We start from the raw sequence: 19,980 nt of genomic DNA, 5'->3' as shown, positions 1-19,980 counted from the left end.
TATCAGCTGTGATGAAATGGCAGAACAGACCCAGGGGGCTAAATGCTGTAATTCTGCTGCTGTATTTTGTGATCTTATGGTACCTAAGTAAAATAAAGATGTTTGCCTGCAGTTTGTAGCGATAGTCTTGGCTGTCCTTTTCCAAGAAACATTTCCAAAACTGATCAGTGTTTGGCAATGCCAGTGGTGGCTGTGGCATCGCTGCAGGACTGGTTATATGTGTTGCACATTCCATTAATATTAAAGTTGAATGTTGGCAGTTTTGATGGATATTAGGATGTGGGACTGCAACTCTGCTCAGGAAAAAGCAGGCAATCTAGAATGTTAAAATACCCATAGGAATTGTCAATCACAGCTGAATAGTGAGGGTTTGGGGAGCACCATATCACCCCACCTCTTATTGCTGATTAACAGGATGTGAAAGCACACTTGTTGAGACCATGTCTGACAGGCATGCTTCTTTCGGTTCTTCCCCATGATGACTTTACTGTGAGACCTCCTAGAAGTCACTGACTTGTTGATGGATATAGCATCTGTGTTTGAAGATTCTTGGGATAAGGCTAATACACATTCAGTCGTCTATGGACTTGTTGTATTGCACCATTTTGTGTCAAAGCCACGTAAATATTGTCTTGTGTTGTGACCCTGTTTTGTTTCTCTCTGTAGGTTGGTGACTTAGTGAAGGTGACCAAGATCAATGTGAATGGCCAATGGGAAGGAGAGTGCAATGGTAAACACGGTCACTTCCCTTTCACCCATGTTCGACTCCTGGATCAACAGAACCCTGAGGAGGACCTAAGCTGAGTGCGTTTATTTTTTAAAAACAATGATTTGAGTTACAAATGGGAACAAGTTTTTCTCTAGTTCATTTTTCTCCCCTGATGACTTTGGCCCTTCTGACGTTTACAGTAACCCAGTAAGATCACACCTGGCTCAACTGAAATGCTCTGAGTCTGCAGCCTGCGGATCCTGATGAAGAACTGTGCTGGTATATGCTTTAATGTCACTTCACATCTGACTTAATAATTTTGTTCATCAGTACTTGTGTTTATGGCACACAATGTGCTGTACAGCTTTCTTGGTATCTCTCCTGCCCCAGAGCAGCCAGTTAGAGAGCTGGCCTCACTCTAGTTGACACTAATTGATGTACACACAAGTATTGATTGGTTAGTGTAGGTGGATGTGTGAGAATATGTTCAAAAACAATGCTCCTCAGTGGCCAAGTGAATAATAAAACCCCTTTTTATTTTTGCAGTACCAAACTGTTCAGACCAGAGGCTGTCTGGTTGCATCCTTGTTCTGCATTGAGTTAGCAGAGATTCTATAATAGCCCTGAACCAGAGGATTAGGTGTAAAGAGAGCTTATTATCCTGTTACCCTGATCCAAGTAGCATATGTGGACTTGAACAGGGACAGGATTCACGTCTACTGTGATGCTGTCTGAGGTTGAACAGCCTGCTAATGCTATACAGGACAAATGCCCATTTTGCGTTGGGGACTGCTGCAGTGAAACAGTTCCCCATCAACAGCCTTAGAGGGGCTCAAGTTTAATCATCCTGTTTGTTACATGTCCTCACACGTTATCTTTACCGTTTATTGTACATACTAAACACTACTGATTGGGAGAATATCTTGCTAATTTTGGATGATTTCAGGTACTTTAATAAGCAAATGAATATGTTCTACAATTTTAACACATGTTAAGACACTACATTTGTCTGGGCCACTGACCTGTCCAGACTACAGCTGTACAATGCATGAAAACAACTCTAGTCGTCTTTTGTTTTGGAGAACTCAAATCACAGAAATGGTGCTTTTACAGGCTCACCATGAGGCCAAGTCTAATGTCAAATGAAATGCTACTTTCTCCAGTTGCAGCCTTCGCCCAGACCTCAATTTGACAAAAATTAAATTCTGAAATTGTCACTTCTTTATAAGAAATGTAAACACATTTTAAGTGCTGTCATGTCTGGGAGAGCAGCAAAATGAAACACTAAGTACAGCAGATAACGCTAAATGTGGAGAGGGTCAACAAGTTTTTCAGCCATGAGTTTTCTACAAATAATAATGTAGAAACTGTCCACCAAGAGCAGTGAATTTCAAGTTTGTGCTTGAGCTCCTTGCTGGATATGTGCCTGATGTTTAGATACACTTGAACATTGACGTTGCAGGACAGTTTTTGAATGATGAAAGTGCTTTCCAGATCTATAACTTAGAACTGTTTGGGATCCAAATGCCTTGTCTTCCCATCCTTGGTGTGAATAAAATTACATTACTCTTCTGAAACAAGTACAATTTCTACATGATAGTACATCATGATAGTACAGGAAGATATAAAGAAAAGCTAAATACTGAGCATTCGTCTGAACTGACTGGGTATTTAATGTCTTACTGATGTTAGGTTAACATACAGCATAGTCAAATATCATTTTAGCAGTTTTGTGCTCTAATTTCCAAAGCATTTGTTTTCCGTGAGTGCAGTTCTCAAATGATTTTTTTTTATCTGACTTTAAATTCTCTTGTTTTAATTTCAGATTGTGTAATAATTTTTTTTCCTCTTTCTTTTTCCTCTGTGACATAGAACTGTAACAACATCAGGACATGGATGTTTCAGTGGCTTATAGAATGTACCATGGAGAAATAGTGTGTGGGTGGGATCAGGATTGGCTGCTTTCAGAGTTGGGACCCCTCTGAAAGGCTTCGTGTTAATTGAAGGGGTGGGAGACACCATCCATTTCAATAGCATCTGGCTAGCAACCAATTTTTTAAAAATCTAATTTCAGTTATTGCTATTTTAAATCCTATCCTTCTGGTATCCTTGAAGCAATTGGATCTCTGCTATCCTTGAAGATGTTTTGATTCTGTTTGCAGCTGTAGTTTACCTATGTCTTTGTCAATTGTGCTAGGAGTTAAATTTAATTCAAGCTACCTGTGGAGATTACCAATGAGAAGTTGAACAAGAATTTAACATATATTGTATCTCATGTCTACTATTAATTTTTTGCCTCACATCCCATCACTTGGACTCAGTGGTGTTGAGAAATTTCAGTTTCTTCATTTCCAGAAGCCATACAGATCTGTAACAAAGCTTAAAGCATTAGTCAGAAAAATTAGAGCTACAAAAAGGGTGGCACTGATTTTTAACTGATGTAACGAATGTTTATCGTATTGCCCACAAAATGTATTTGATTTGGATTTTTATTTTAAAACCCCTTTTATACGAAAGACTGACATAAACTTGTGTTGAGGGGGTGGCTGGATGACATCTTGCTATTCTTCAAGTTCTCTAACCTCTGTATGCACTCTGGAATATAAAGGAAAGCTGAATACCAATTTATAAAATGACCCTTTCTGAAGTCCTTGAGACATTGTTGAAATTGAAGTCAGTTGGTGCTTAACAAGTGTAGTGACTTCCTAATGTTCCTAAAATAACTTGTTATGCTGTTTTAAAAATCAATGGACAGCGGAACAGGAGGAGTAGTATGCACCTGTTGGAGTAAAGTTGGCCATCAGGGAACAACAAAGATCGCATTTGCTGCTGAAGCAAAGGAGAATTTCTGGATAAAACCTTACACCAATGGATGTAGAGCCAAACACTAATCACTTTTATTGGCTTCTTGCCTCATGAATAAATAACTCTTTGCTCAACACTGTTGATTAATGTGGACTTTGATTCCTGATGGTTGCTCTGCTCATCCCAGCTGTAATAATGGATCTGTGCCAATCAGTATTTTAATGTGTATTAATTGGTCATGGTCTTTTGGCACAATCTCAATCATGTCATGATTAAGCTTTCGCTCCAAATTAATGTATTTGTCTCGCAACACTAGTGTGAATAGTATATAGCATTTGATAGTTGAGTAAGGATGTTGAAGCTTTGTCTGTGTGATGGGAGGTGATGATCTCTTGAGCTGGGTCTCTGAGCTTGATGCAGTTTTTTCTGTGCCACTCTGTTTGCTATGACATTGCTTCAGTTGCCATTCAGCAATTTTTGTGCCAATTGAAGTTTTTTTTATCCAGTCCTATTATAGGCGCTATTCGTACAGCAATCTCTTTAAACCAATCATCTTCTGTGCTGCTTCTGAATCACTAAAACTCAGTTCTGTACTGAACTGTGCATGTGTACAATAACTAGCACAAGTGGGATGGGACCTGCTGAACCCACTATAAAAAGTTGCCAAACCATTGGAGCCTCAATTCCAATAACCTTTTCTAACCTTCCTTGTCCTTTAATGTACTTTTGGGGCAAAGAAGTAGCACAGACACCTGGATTTCAGTTTTATAAAACATATTGCCTCTGTGTAGTCGCTGACACTCTCCATCCCTTCACTTGCCCAGTTACTTGTTAAGCCCAGCACAATTTCCTGCTACTTGTCATGGGTCCTTCTGGGGCCAGAGGGAAGATGTTCAGAATGATCCTGAGATTAATGAAGGTGTGAACTTGATGTACTAAGCTGCTCTTCACACTAGTTGCTATTACCCTAATAGTGCCTTTTAAAATATCTTTGTGATTTTACTGAGTCCAATTAACCCAATCCATTTTAACAGTTGAAGTTGCTGGCTGTTGTGTTAAACCAGCTGCTGGTTTAACTGTCTGTGGGCTGATCCTTTCTTTTCTTGGAACAAAGAATCTATATTCAGGATTATCCAACAATTTTCTTTAAATTCAGGACTAAAGGATAACAATAGTGCTTTGCTTTGTACTGGGGCAGCTATCAAAGAATAGTAGCAGCAACTAGTCACTACACAACCCATCCAGTTGTGTAGCAATGGAGATATTTCAGCGCATTTTCCATTTCTTCCAGTGCTGGCTTTGCTGCCATAGTGTCTATCACATTTAGGCTTTTTTTAATGGTCAGGATTTTCTGTTTACTACTTAGTTGGCCTCAGATTGTCAAACATAATCTGAAACCCTGTCCTCTGGTGCAGTGGGCTGCTGCAGGATTCTCGCGTTATCTTGTTAAGCTCCTTCTCACCTAATGAACTTAATTTGCCACATGTCTGTGGCCAATTTGCCAGATGTGGCAAGTGAATTAGACAACTCTAGACCACTATCTGCCTCCGTTTTATTGATGTGGGGTATGGGAAGCTGAGATATTTTATCTCTGCACTACACTGCACCTGCCCATCCATTAATCTGTTTGTATCCTAAACTTTTAATTAGTTTAGCTGTTATATAGTATTTAAGAAAATCTGCACTTTTGTGTCAGTCTAGTGTTTAAAAGTGAATTATGGGCTTGTAAAAGTTTTTGGATTTATCCTGTCTCATGTTGTCACCACTGCAAACAATGTTTGGAAAATGGGACAGCTGTTCATTGTTAACTCATTTTTTTGTCAGCCAGTACATGTGACTTTAGCAGCAATGGAACTTGATACTTTAAATCTTGAAATAACCAACTAGTGGCTACAAGAGTGTTTATTTTCTAGCAGTGGAATATCTTCTAAATCTCACTGGTGCTAACAGTAAGCAGTACTATTGTAAGTGCAGTATTAACTGTTTCTGTGCATCAGACTACATGCTCGTTATTGGTAGTAAACATCTTTTTTATAAACAGTTCTCATCAGTCAGTCCCTGAAGATTTGATATTAAACCCCTTCCTAGTTGCAAAAGCCTCAGACTAGCTCGCTGTAGAGAGGGATGTCGAAGAAAGCACTTTGTGTTGTTATATACTTGAGCGAATCAGTGTTAGCAGTCATTGCTCAGGCTAATTTACTTGAGACTATGCAGTAACATGACCCTATTGGAACAGTTGTACTGCAAGTTGGCAGAGTCAAAGTGTAACTGAGTCCAGTGGACCTGAAATGTCTGGAGATTGCATATGCAGGTTCCTCCCATTTGCTATTGGAATGATAAAATTCACTGTTCTTTGCCTTTAACAAAAGGCTGGATTTGCATAAGTCAAATGACATGACATCTGTGAAGAAAACATGAGTTGATGCTTTGGGTTGGGTGGCATTAACACTCTTCCTCCCCAGTATGTGTGGTAGCAGTCCTTTGTCTTCAGAACAAATCTAATTTGATCACACTTTTTAAGAATTGAACCCTCGTGCACAGACTCACTGTGATAAGCTGATGCTCAATTTTAATAGAATTGGCTCTTTTGCATGGACATAACAATACATTTTATCCCAACCAATCTATTCTGTCATTCATTCCACTGGATTCATATGTCCTGATGAGACTGGTTTATTCACTGGGAAATGAGCTATGGCTGCCAGTTGAAAGATCTGCCCTACCATGCTGTGGATGAAGAAATAAAACTGTAGTTCTGCTAACTGGAAGCAGAATACTGCAAATGCTGGAAATCAGAAATCCAAGAAAAAAATTCTGGGTAGGTTTTAGGCCAATCAGTGTGCGCATAGAGCGAAACGAGTCAAAGTTTCAGGTCTGAGACTTTATATCAGAACGTTTTGGTTAAAGGGTACAGATCTGAAACATTATCTTTCAATAGAAGCTGCTGGAAATGTTGAGCTTCTCCCACCATTTTCTGTATTTATTTGAAAGTTCCTGATTGCACAACAATTGAAGTTTCAACAAGGATGTTAAGTGATATGTAGTTGATCCTGTGCACCATTGCGTCCAACCCCCCCCCTCCCCCAAATAAAGCAAATGTCTTTGCATAGAGTACCAAGGCTCCCAAGGATCGTGTATGGTGGCTGGGCACTGTAAATGAATTCAAACCAAATGATCTGCATTTTCAAGTATGAGGGAGTTGGAGCAAATTCTGCAACAACAAAGACTGACTGTCTCTGTCTCTGTGTTGCAGCAACGTGTGGCTTCAGGTCACTTGGCAAAGACATGCAAGGGGAATATTTCAGAATTTTGTACATGCAAGATCTTGCTCCTGGCAGATAAGCTGAAACTGTCTTGCCTATAACAGTTTGATGTAATAAGGTTTCAGGGCAACTGATTGGAACAGAATAGAATTCTTCACTGATTTTTTTAAAATCATTTACATATGAAAATTAAGCAGAGGCTTGGCTGCTGTGTGAATTGGAGATTCCCTAGATATTCAATATAATAGTCAGGTCATCCTTTTGAAACACCTCCCCAGAGATTAACTGTAGCCCCATGTCATGAAATTGTTTTGTTTTTGGAGGGAGGTTGGGAGACAGGATTTGAACAGTTTTTTTGGTCTAATAGACTATATACCAATTTATAAAGGATGTATGGATGGAGAAGCATTCATCTTAGTTACACTGTAATCTTTCATTTTGAAGTTTGACCAAGTGGTTGTAACCCGTCAATTTGAGGACTTGAGGATGCAGATGTCTTGAGCAAAGGCAACTAACTTTTCTGTTCCTGAAGACGTTTGTTATCTTGGTGAGATTGGATGCTTGCAGCAGTTGAAATGAGTTCATGATTACAAACTCCACCACATTTCTCAAATTTCAAATATTTAAATACCTGGCTAACACACTTGGAAAAAGCGTGGTAAGTTGCCGGTGTATGTGCAGTTGTACTCCAGCCTGCTGTCTGTACTAAAATGAGTAAAAATTGAAATGAATGTAGGTAGTGATGGCTTTTTCTGGTGGGCTGAAGTAATGTGAAAAGTGCAATGTGATGGGTCAAGCCAAACTAAAGCCAGACCAGAGATCCTGGTAATTTGATACGGAGATAGTAGGAACTGCCAACACTGGAAAATCTGAGATAACATGGTGTGAAGCTGGATGAACACAGCAGGCTGAGCAGGAAAGTTTGACGTTTCGGGTTGGGACCTTTCTTCAGAAATGGGTCTTCTGAAGAAGGGTCACAACCTGAAACATCAAACTTTCCTGCTCCTGAGATGCTGCTTGGCCTGCTGTGTTCGTCCAGCTTCACACTGTGGTATCCTGGTAACTTGACCTTTTTTTTCCCTCAGTCTAGTTGCCTGACACTCCCAATGTCCCTTTTAAAAGGGACTGATTTTTATGCCCTTTTCAGGGAACGATATCTGGAATCCTTACCTGGTCTGGCTGCCATGTGATTCGGACTCTCAGCAGTGTGATTGACTCTTAACTGCCCTCTGAAATAGCAAGCTGCTCAGCTCAAGGACAACTTGGGATGAGCAACAAATACTGAGCTTGCCTGCAGCACCATGTCCCATGCAAGAATAAAAGTCCAGACACTTTTTTTTTCCTAAAAGAAAAAGTAGGCCTTGATTCTCTGTCCTGTTGTGTTCAGGACTGACCCGTGTGTTGGGGTTCTGACTGGTCCTGGGCCTAGACCATCCATCCAAGTGTGACTTGGTGAGTGGTTACGGGATGCAGGAAGAAAAGCAACACAGTTTGTGACGTTTCTTCTCAAAGGCAGAGATTGAAAGTGGGGGGCTCTGGATATTTTCTGGGGAAAGAGTTTGATTTCTGACTGGTTTAGCCCTTCTTTTTCCGATATATTAAATGGGGAAAGCTGAATCCATACCCACTGTTTAATACTGCTCTCCCTCAGTAAATGTCAATCAATGTTTTAAAATTCTTATTTTTGTATCTGTACTTGTACCCTTGTTAATCAGTTTGGGGTAATTCTGGGTTGTTACTGTGGAGATATTAATTCATTGTGTTAATATGAAAAGGTGTCATCTACAACACTATATCCTCCATGACAATTAAAATCCAGCTTTATTTTCTGTAGCATGTACTGTATTGTATGTTTATTATACTTAGCGAATAAAATCACTTGAGAAATGACTGCTTGTTTTCAGGAGAAATTATTCACATTTCATTGCACTTGAAAGACTTTGTCCATATGCTTCCAGCTCTGTTGTTTCAAGTACAGTTTGGATGAGTTCTGTGTTCTGTAATGGGTAACTTCCTGAAGTACCAAACTGATAATACTCCAGTCTTATGCAAAGGAGCATTTGCAGGCCACAATACCAAACTTTTGCAGATGGGATGGCGAGCAGATCCTGCTTTTTCCAGGTTAGTGTAAAAGATCCCAAATAGACTTCAAAGTGCAGGATTATTATCCCCTACCATGTCCTGACCAAGACTTAGTCCTCATGTCGCAGAAAAGTTATCACCTTGCTTTTGCACAGAAAGCTCCTAGAAATAGCATCAAATGCAAATTTGTTAATCCATTCTGATGGGATTGCAGTCATCTACGTCCATTATGGCTGATGTGAGATGTTATATTATGATTCTCTTTACCAATTCACTGTTCACTATACTGCATTTTCTTCTGTCCGTCAATACTATAGCCTACTCAGAACAGTGTCATCCCTGTCTCCGTAACCCAGTCAAAATAGGGAATGATTATAATAGTAATTAGCCCTCAGCAACCATCTCTTGAGACCTGAATAGGTTGCAGAACATCAAACAGCTCCCTCCACTTGTGTGTACCTTTTTAAATACCTTATCGAAGTGGTCTGCTACTTTAAGGAAGTTACTATCAAAACAGTGCCTCTGTGAAACCACGTGAATGAATGTGTAAGAACTATCAAAACTAGCAATAGTAAATTAAATCTCAGGACCCAGCTCTAGGAGATCAGTTTAGTATTCTCTATAATTTTATTTAGTACGTGTAATTTTTCACTCCTTTAGATCATACTTTCTAGTTAAAATACTAGATCTATCTTTGCCTCCCCTTGTAACGGCCTAGTAGTATTATCGCTGGACTATAAATCCAGAGATCCTGGGGACCTGGGTTTGAATCCCACCCGAGAATATGGTGGAATTTGAATTCAATAAATATCTAGAATTAAGAGCCTAATGATGACAAAGAATCTATTTCGATTGATGGAAAAACCCATCTGGTTCCCTAATGTCCTTTTAGGGAAGGAAACTGCCATCCTTACCTAGTCTGGTCTACATGTGACTCCAGACCCACAGCAATGTAGTTGACTCAATTGCCTTCTGGGCAATAAATTCTGCCTAGTCAGCAATGCTGTCATCCTGTGAACAAAAAGAAAAAGAATTACTAAATTTAAAGACATAAGGACTAACCTGTCTTGATTACACAAGCTCAGACTGGACAGATGTTCTAATCCCATCATGAGTAACAGCTTAAGCACTTGCTGAGTTCTGGCTATCTCCTGCTTCCCCAGGACAGATGTCATGCAAACTTATGTACAATAGATACATTAAAATGTAAAATCTGTGTATAAAAGAGGAGACTGTAAAACTGTACTTTGGATTCCATCACCACTTCGAGCTGTTCTGTTGTGGATGTTTAAAAAGGCTATTTTTGTAGCTCACTGATCTCAATGGTTATTGAACCTGATCCCATAATCTGGCATGGTCAACAGGATCGCTGGGGATAATGTCAAAACTGACCAGTCACTGACCCTACTCAGAGGTAAGAAGCATCACCCTTGTCGTGACCTAGTTTCTGCACGTGATCCCGAGCCTCCTGTCATTTGGCCCTTTTTCTAATCCCCTCGCATCTAGACCTCAAGTGCTCCAAATTAACTGAAATTGCCTGAGTGACCCCAGTAAGCTGCCTTCAACTGCCAAAGGTAGGCAGGCTGGCCCCTCCTGACAGACTAAGAAATGCTGCGCAGTTGTAAACTACCTTGAAGTACCATTCTTGTTAGGGAAAACACTAACGAATATTAGGAAGAAATACAACACTCCCAAAGGACAGTGGACCCAAGGTGACATGCAGTGGGTCTGGGGAGAAACCAATTGACAGAAAAAGGAGAGGACTAAATTGTCCCTTGTGTTAATGGGGAAAAATCTGCTAAAGGAATGAAATCCTGCCTCGATCAGCCCATGAAAGTGAATTAAACTGTCCTAAACAGCAATTAAATGCAGGGCATGAACAGCTGCAAAAGGAGAGGTCAAAATGGGAAAAAGCTGAACTTAGAAATCAGGAGCTTGAGAAGGAAAACATAGAACTGAAGGATGAGATAACTGGGGAAGAAACTGATGACCATACAGAATTTGTATCCAACTACCTGTGACATTGAGGAAGTGCTCCAGCAAAACCATGCTGTCATCCTTGGGGAAACAGAGGGACAAAAGTGATGAGGACTGTATATCCCCAGCGCCATTTTCACAATCCCTTAAAACCGGGAGGTTAAAAATAAAGGAAGTGATAAGGCAAAGGTTAGAGGACGGTACTGAGGGGGGGGATGTTCTAGTAAAACAGACCGAAAAACACCGCGTAGATGTGAGACTCCTGGTGGTCTAAAGAAAGCCAATGAAGACGTGGGGAAGTCTGGACTAGTTAAGTGGAATATATATGCTCCATCCCTGCAACAGCGTACAGATTCTGAATGTCATTGTCACTAAAAGAGAACGGTGTCTTCTCCATGAGGCAGTCAGGTGCTACTGGAGAATGAGCAGGAGCAGGAGCTGCAAGCTGGCAGGACAGCAATAAAATGTTGGTTACAGGGGTGTAGTCTGCCTAAGACCCAGTGGATGTTACAAGTGGCTGTCAAAAAGCTTTAGTGCAAGTCTCAGAATAAGAGGAAAGATTTTGGATAACTTGGAAAGAGTGTATGGTAAGATAGGGATTTTGATGGTTTTGATAATGGCCTGCTGAAGTCTGCTTCTGTGACTGGACTTAAACCTGAGCTTGCTAAGATGCTAAAGTTCATCAAACCAAACTAGGACCAGAGAGGGATTAATTATTATGAGCTGGTGGATCAAACCCACCGGCTTGACTGAGATGTGAGCGCCAAATGGGACAGAACCCCAGAAAGACCCAAGACAAATGTCCAGCAAGTATTACATCTGTGCGAAGGAAGGCCACTGGGCCAGGGGGTGCCTGCAAAGGAGAAAAGGATGAAGTCACCCAATACGGAAGGGGAAAGCCTGAAAACTGGGAGTAAGACTGAATAGCCAGAGCAGTTTAAAGAATTAACCACCCAGCAGGAGCTGCTGAAGATGACAAAAAAAACGGAGAGCGCTTGCCCTGTGTCCCTCTCCACTCCTATTGGCTTTATGCCAGCAGAGGGGAGACCGACTGTATGTGACGTAGCCACTGAGTGCATTTTGAACACAGGAGCACAGTTGATATACCTACCCTAGAAGTATGAGTTCAGACTCCTGCTAGACGGGACACTGAGAACAGCTTATGGAGCAGGAACTGACAATCGAAATTAAAAGGACCAAAACCATGCATGTTGCATTCAGCCCCTTGTGAGTTAGTAATCTCTGTATAGGTGGGACCTATATCCAGCTGTTCCTCGGAATGGCTTCTTCTTTACGTTTCAAATGATGGACAGATAACGTTGATCAGAACCTGACAAAGGAAAGAATGAAAATACCCATCCCATCTGGGCTAAAGACAAAGACAACTGTGGGTTACTGCAAATAGAACCTGCAACTTTTACAGGAGCGCCCCCACCCTGCACTTAACAGTACCCCATCAGCCTGACGTCTATTGCAGGAATCCTCCTGATGTTTCAGTTAGACGAAAAAGGGATTTTGGTAAAATGCCGCAGCACTTCTAACGGCCTGCTGTGGCCTGTGTGAAAGGCAAATGAGGAATGGAGATTAACTGTAGATTACAGGAAAACCAACCAATGCATTGATCAATAGGTCCCACTAATAGCTGAGCCCTCTACTATATTCAGTGCCTTAACACCAGACAACAAGTGGTTCTCAGGCATAGATGTGATTAATGGCTTCTGGTCAGTACCCGTAGCACCTGAAGAATAGTCATGCTTTTCCTTTACTGTACGGTAACAACACATGGGCCTGACTGCATACACATTGTCTTACAAAATCACCCCTGCAAAATGCCACCAACCGAGTCACTTATTATTCAATAGACAGTAGGTGCTGGAGTAGGCCATTCGGACCTGCGAGCCAGCACCACCATTCATTATGATCATGGCTGATCATCCATAATCAGTATCCTGTTCCTGCCTTATCCCCATAACCCTTGATTCCACTATCTTTAAGAGCTCTATCCATTTCTTTCTTGAAAGCATCCAGAGAGTTGGCCTCCACTGCCTTCTGGGGCAGAGCATTCCATATGTCCACCACTCTCTGGGTGAAGAAGTTTTTCCTCAATGCTGTTCTAAATGGCCTGCCCCTTATTTTTAAACTGTGTCCTCTGGTTCTGGACTCACCCATCAATGGAAACATGCTTCCTGCCTCCAGAGTGTCCAATCCCTTAACCTTATACGCCTCAATCAGATGCCCTCTCATCCTTCTAAACTCAAATGTATACAAGCCCAGTTGCTCCAATCTTTCAACATATGATAGTCCTGCCATTCTGGGAATTGACCTTGCGAACCTACACTGCACTCCCTCAATAGCAAGAATGTCCTTCCTCAAATACGGAGACCAAAACTGCACACAATACTCCAGGTGCGGTCTCACCAGGGCCCTGTACAACTGCAGAAGGACCTCTTTGCTCCTATACTCAATTCCTCTTGTTATGAAGGCCAGCATGCTATTAGCTTTCTTCACTGCCCGCTGTACCTTGCATGCTTGTTTTCATTGACTGATGTACAAGAACACCTCGATCTTGTTGTACTTCCCCTTTACCTAACTTGACTCCATTCACATAATAATCTGCTTTCCTGTTCTTGCCACCAAAGTGGATAACCACACATTTATCCACATTAAACTGCATCTGCCATGCACCCGTCCACTCACCTAGCCTGTCCAAGTCACCCTGTATTCTCATAACATCTTCCTCACATTTCACACTGCCACCCAGCTTTGTGTCATCAGCAAATTTGCTAATATTACTTTTAATGCCTTCGTCTATATCATTAATATATATCGTAAACAGCTGCGGTCCCAGCACCAAACCTTGTGGTACCCCACTGGTCACTGCCTGTCTTTCCGAAAGGGACCCGTTTATCACTACTCTTTGCTTCCTGTCAGCCAGCCAATTTTCAATCCAAGCCAGTATTTTGCCCCCAATACCATGTGCCCTAATTTTGCTCACTAATCTCCTATGTGGGACTTTATCAAAGGCTTTCTGAAAGTCCAGGTACACTACATCCACTGGCTCTCGCTTGTCCATCTTCATAGTTACATCCTCAAAAAAGTCCAGAAGATTAGTCAAGCACAATTTCCCCTTCGTACATCCATTCTGACTCTGACCTATCCTGTTACTGCTATCCAAATGAGTCGTAATTTCATCTTTTACAATTGACTCCAGCATCTTTCCCACCACTGACGTCAGGCTAACCGGTCTGTAATTCCCTGATATCTCTCTCCCTCCTTTTTTGAAAAGTGGGACAACATTGGAAGGTGGCTAATCTGCAGGAACTGATCCTGAATCTGTAGAACATTGGAAAATGATTACCAATGTGTCCACGATTTCTAGAGCCACCTCCTTAAGTACCCAGGGATGCAGACCATCAGGGCCCGGGGACTTACCAGCCTGTTCAGTATGTGGATGTTATAATGATAGCCTCCAAAACAGGAGATCAACCTTAAGACCCTCCTAAACCACCTGCAACGAAGAGTCATAAGGCCAGTTTTTAGAAGGCTCAGATCACCCAGAAGGAGGTAGTCTGTCGAGGTCCATGAATCTCCTACAGGGAAACAGAAATTCCAAAGTCAGACTGCAGCCATACAGGCTGCTAAACAGCCTGCAGCAATTTGAGAACTGAGGGCTTTCCTGGGTCTGTATAACTTTAACTGGTGCTGTGTTGATTGGTATACCTAACTAGCCCAGCCCCTGACAGATATCTTGAAGGGGAAACAGGACTCGAAAGAACAAACTGCATGACAAAGGAACAGGAAAAAGCCCTCCAGGACTTAAACAGAGCACTATATGACAGCGGTGCTGGCCCAAGAATATAGAGACAAAGTGAGACCTGTTGGGTATTACTCAGGAAAATTAGACATTTAGGCCCTTGGATTGGGTTGGTGGGGGTGGGATTGGGGGTCTGTTTGAGAGCCGTGCAAGCTATGTGCATGATGGTTGAAATTACTGTAAGCCTGGTGTTGGATCGGAGGTTAATAGTTAAATATCCACATGCCATGAACACTTTGTTCTTTATGATCAGAGTACCCCAGGTAAATGCTGCCCCGTGGACCTGACAGCTGTCCGAGGAGCCCCTAATCTGTAAATACTTCGTGTGAGCCTGGTCAATCCAGGCGCTGATGCCTGCAGAAGGGGAAGAAGATTTGTGCGAAAATCCTGCAGGAATTGGAGGACAGTAACCAAATGATGAATGAGGCTTTGAAAACCCAGACCTCATCCTTTACACTAATGCATCCTGTTTTGTGGAAAATGATGTAAGGAAAACTGAATGACTGTCACGACACTCAACGCTGTCATGACGTCAGGAAGCCTACACCCTGCAGCATCAGCATCAGCGCAGCAAGCAGAATTACAGGCTTTGACCGAAGTCTGCAGAATAGCAGAGGATCAGTCTGCCAATGTTTTTAACGACTCCCGCTGTGTGCTTGGAGTTGCTCATGCCTTTGGCCAACAAACAGCATGAATTCCAAACGGCTGTAGGTACCCCCGTCGGAAATGGGAAGGAAGTCAAGGACTTAGTGGAGGCTCTGCAGCTGCCCAAAGAAGTGACCATGTTAAAGTGTAAAGCCCACATGAAACATAACAGCATGCAAGCCCAGGGTAATGCCCTGGCAGATCAGGCGCCGAAAAAGAGCCAACTCGAATTATTCCTGCCAAAAGTCTCAAGTGCATGTCTGCCGGCTCAACACTGGGACAACAAATCAAAATCCACAAAGAATGCAGAATGAATGTTCCCCAGAGGAGTAATGGGAATGGATCGATAATGCACACAGGCCATGCAAAGATGGAGTTTGGAGACGTCGCAAATTAAATCGACCATTTGCACCCACTGCCTTGCTGCCATATCTAACACAACACATCCACTTGTGGGGACATTTGGGGCCTGAACAGATGGTAGCATAGGTTCCAGCGCAGCAGGTGGGGACGAGGTTTTAAAGATATTGGCTTGAACAGATTGAGATTGAGGAAGTTGATGTGCTGGAAATTTTAGCGAACATTAAGATTGATAAGTCCCCAGGGCCAGACCAGATTTCTCCTCGGTTGCTCCAGGAAGCGAGAAAGGAGGTTGCTAAGCCGCTGGCGAAGATCTTTGCTTCCTCACTCTCCACGGGAGTCGTACCGGAAGATTGGAGGGAGACAAATGTTGTTCCTCTTTTCAAGAAAGGGAATAGGGAAATCCCTGGAAATTACAGACCAATCAGTCTTGCGTCTGTGGTCAGCAAGGTTTTGGAAAGAATTCTGAGGGATAGGATTTATGACTATTTGGAAAAGCATAGCGTGATTAAAGGGAGTTAGCATGGCTTTGTGAGGGGCAGGTCATGCCTTACAAATCTTATTGAGTTCCTTGAGGAGGTCACGAGACAGGTTGACGAGGGTTGAGCAGTGGATGTGGTGTACATGAACTTCAGCAAGGCATTTGATAAGGTTCCCCACGGCAGGCTCATTCATAAAGTCAGGAGGTATGGGAAACAGGGTGATTTGGCTGTCTGGATTCAGAATTGGTTGGCAGACAGGAGGCAGAGATTGGTTGTATATGGTAAGTATTCTGCCTGGAGGTCAGTGCTGAGTGGTGTCCCACAGGGCTCTGTTCTTGGGCCTCTGCTCTTTGTAGTTTTTATAAATGACTAAGATGAGTAGCTTGAGGGGTGGTTGGTATGTTTGCTGATGACAGAAAGGTTGGAGGTGCCGTTGATGGTATCAAGGGCTATTGCAGGCTTCAGCGAGACGTTGACAGAATGCAGAGCTGGGCTGAAAAATGGCAGATGGAGTTCAACCTGGATAAATGCGAAGTGATACATTTTGGAAGGTTGAACTTAAATGCTGAATATAGGATTATAGGCAGGATTCTCGGCAGTGTGGAGGAACAGCGGGATCTTGGTGTTCAAGTGCATAGCTCCCTCAAAGTTTCCACCCAGCTGGATAAGGTTGTTAGAAAGCATATGGTGTTTTGACTTTCATTAACAGGGGGATCGAGTTTAAGAGCCGCGAGGTTATGCTGCAGCTCTACAAAACCCTGGTGAGACCACACTTGGAATATTGTGTCCAGTTCTGGTCGCCCTATTATAGGAAAGATGTGGAGGCTTTGGAGAGGGTGCAAAGGAGGTTTACCAGGATGCTGCCTGGACTGGAGGGCTTGTCTTACGAGGAGAGGTTGACTGAGCTCGGACTTTTCTCTCTGGAGAGAAGGAGGAAGAGACGTGACCTGATCGAGGTGTACAAGGTAATGAGAGGCGTGGACAGAGTCGATAGCCAGAGACCTTTCCCCAGGGCAGGATTGACTGCCACGAAGGGTCATAGTTCTAAGGTGTTAGGAGGAAGGTATAGAGATGTCAGAGGGAGGTTCTTCACCCAGACAGTTGTGAGCGCATGGAATGGTTTACCAGTGGTAGTCGTGGAAACAGGGTCATTAGTGACATTTAAGCGACTGCTGGACATGCACATAGACAGCAGTGGGTTAGGTTATTTTATTTTTGGATTAGGATTATTCCACGGCACAACATCGTGGGCCGAAGGGCGAGTACTGTGCTGTACTTTTCTATGTTCTATGTGCCCAAGTAATAGTGGGCCACTGCCTCACTTGCCAGAAGAACAACACTAGAACCAAAGTAGAAGCTCCTCAGCTGAAAGCACTAGTGCCCCCAGGGCCATTGCAGCATTTACAAGTTGATTATTTCTCACTCTCACACTATCAAGGTTATTCAGACATCCTTCTGATTGTGGACAGGTTTTCCAGGTAGTTGGAAGCTGCTTCTGCAAGACAGGTACAGCCAATTGTACAGCCAAAGTACTGGGGAAGAATTCCATACTCGGTGGGGGCTACCCACCAGCATTGTCTTGGACCAGGGAACCCGTTTCACGGGAACAGTGTGTCAAGAGGTTTGCCGGTTATTGAGGATTGACTGGAACTTTCACTGTCCCTTTTTATCCACAATCTTCAGGGCTAGTGGAAAGAATAAATCAGACCCTGAAACAGCTACTGGCTAAATAACACCAGGAGGGAATGCCCTGGCCCCAGGCTTTACCTATAGTTCCGTGCAGTGTCAGGGCTAGCTCCAACTAAACGACAGCTCTGGGTCCATTTGAAATAGTGACAGGCAGGCCCATGCCCTTACCTGAGACAATAGGCTAATGGAGGGCCGACTATCATCTTACAAGTGACATCTTATTCTCTTAGTGCTTGTCAGTAACGGACATTGTAAGCTCTGCGTCTTCATACCAATCGGCTGCCTGGAAGGACCCAACAGAGGGAGGTCACGACATTGTACCAGGCAAGTGGGTTCTTGTGAAAAAGATTCACAAGGAACCCTGAGGTGCAAAGTAGGAAGGACCATACCAGCTGATGCTGATCACCCTGTTGGCCGTCATAGTCCAATGAAAGACGGTCTGCATAAACACCTCCCACATCAAAAACAGGCATCCTATAATAGAGCGGAACCAGACTGACCCCCATTGTTTACTTTTGTTATTCTGGCTGTGTATGTTGTCTTCTCTGTTAATGGCTTGTTGGCAACTGCACTTCATAAAAGTATGGACCATCCCCAACTACAATCCATGTCTCTGCAAGCCCCTCCAACATCTCAAAGACCCAAGTGGCACGTTTGAGTTAAAATAAGAATTGAGTGATTCTCCTCAAAGAGTCTCAGTAGAATCAAAAGTCGGGGAGGGGAGTACTGTGAGATATCATGATTCTGTTTACTAACTTGCTCACAAGTGCTGTACGTTTACTATACCACATTTCCATTCATAAAATCACGTTAAACTAAATTAAACATTCCTTCCACTCTATTACTGCTTCTTTACACGTTTCAATTCTTATCAGGCCCATGCTGCAAGCAGCATTCAGGCCTGTTTCTGTATCAAACCTACCCTGTATAAGTGTTAATACTGTAACCTATTCAGAACAATACCATCCTTGCCACAGTGTCTCCATAACTCTCTCAACTATGGAAAGATTATAATATTAATTAGCCCTAAGCAACCATCTCTTGGGACCTCAATAATTTTAAAGACAAAAGGTCTACCATCTCTGAATTTGCAAGCTCAGAGAGGACAGACATTCTAAGCCCATCAGGAGTAACAGCCAGCATTTAGCAAGTGCTTAAACCATCTCCTGCTCCCCTAGGACAGATATCACGCAAACTTGTGTACAATAGATAGAACTATATGACACCATAATGCTAACATTTTACTCTATGTAAAAACTGTACTTTGGATTCCATCGCTGTCTCAAACTGTGCTACAGCAGATGCTCAATAAGGCGGCTATTTTTGCCACTTGACGATGTTGGTCGTTATTAAACACAATCCCACACTGACCTGTATCTCTGATCCATTTACCCAACTTTGATCTATTTTACATGAATACAAAAATCTATCATTGTGTGCCTTGCAAGCTCCAGTATCCTCCTCTTTTATTTAATGGAGGAGTTCCATGTTGCCTTGACCCTTCATAAATCAGGAGTACTTTTCACATTCTAGTTTTAATGGTGAAATTATTCTCCTCCTCTTGGGGTTTCCCTTGCTTTCACTTCTCTCTATTCTGACCTGTAAAAACACTTAGTAAACACCTTGATCCAACAACCTTTGACCTACTAAATTTCAGGTCGAAGCAAAGTTTGTGATTTGTTACAATGCAAATGAGTCCTTTAACTGGCCTTCCATTGCATATGAGAGCAATAACCTTCCCACCCAGTTTTCTTCTGCAAAGTTGGCATCGTGCATTCAGTTCCCTTATCCTAGTCATTAACATATGTTGTTAATAATATTGGCTCCAGCACTGATCCCTGAGGCACTCCAGTAGTTGCAGTTTTCCATCCTGAAAATACCCCCACATCCCAGCTATCTGACTGATAGAAGACAATTTTCTATCCATGCTAATGTACTACCGCAATATTTGAGTTGACTGAGTTGAGATTGCTTAGTGTCTTTGTAACTCTTCTTAGCATCACTGCGGAGAGATGGAATCAGCTTCTGACCAATATTCAGTGACTTATGTTGGGTTTTATGCTCTGCAAGGGTGAGACTGGATGATATCCAGCAATGACACTGTTGCAGTGACCTGTGCATATTTGACTGAGGTACCAGCATATGTGGGATGGA

At 42.5% G+C, this 19,980-nt stretch overlaps 1 protein-coding gene across 1 annotated transcript in view; it reads left to right on the top strand.

Moving 5' to 3' along the window:
- crk (v-crk avian sarcoma virus CT10 oncogene homolog) overlaps positions 1-8,667 on the top strand; it is a 49,376-nt gene extending 40,709 nt beyond the window's left edge. The window contains exon 2 of the mRNA XM_048556757.2: positions 667-8,667. Coding sequence (XP_048412714.1) covers positions 667-804 — 138 coding nt within the window. The 3' untranslated portion in view covers positions 805-8,667. The remainder of the gene's footprint in view (positions 1-666) is intronic.
- The last annotated feature ends 11,313 nt before the right edge of the window (positions 8,668-19,980 follow it).

The sequence above is a fragment of the Stegostoma tigrinum genome, chromosome 27 (assembly GCF_030684315.1).
Source record: "Stegostoma tigrinum isolate sSteTig4 chromosome 27, sSteTig4.hap1, whole genome shotgun sequence".
Lineage (NCBI taxonomy): Eukaryota > Metazoa > Chordata > Chondrichthyes > Orectolobiformes > Stegostomatidae > Stegostoma > Stegostoma tigrinum.
Note: the sequence above shows the minus strand (reverse complement) of the source record. Positions and strands in the feature narration are given on the sequence as shown.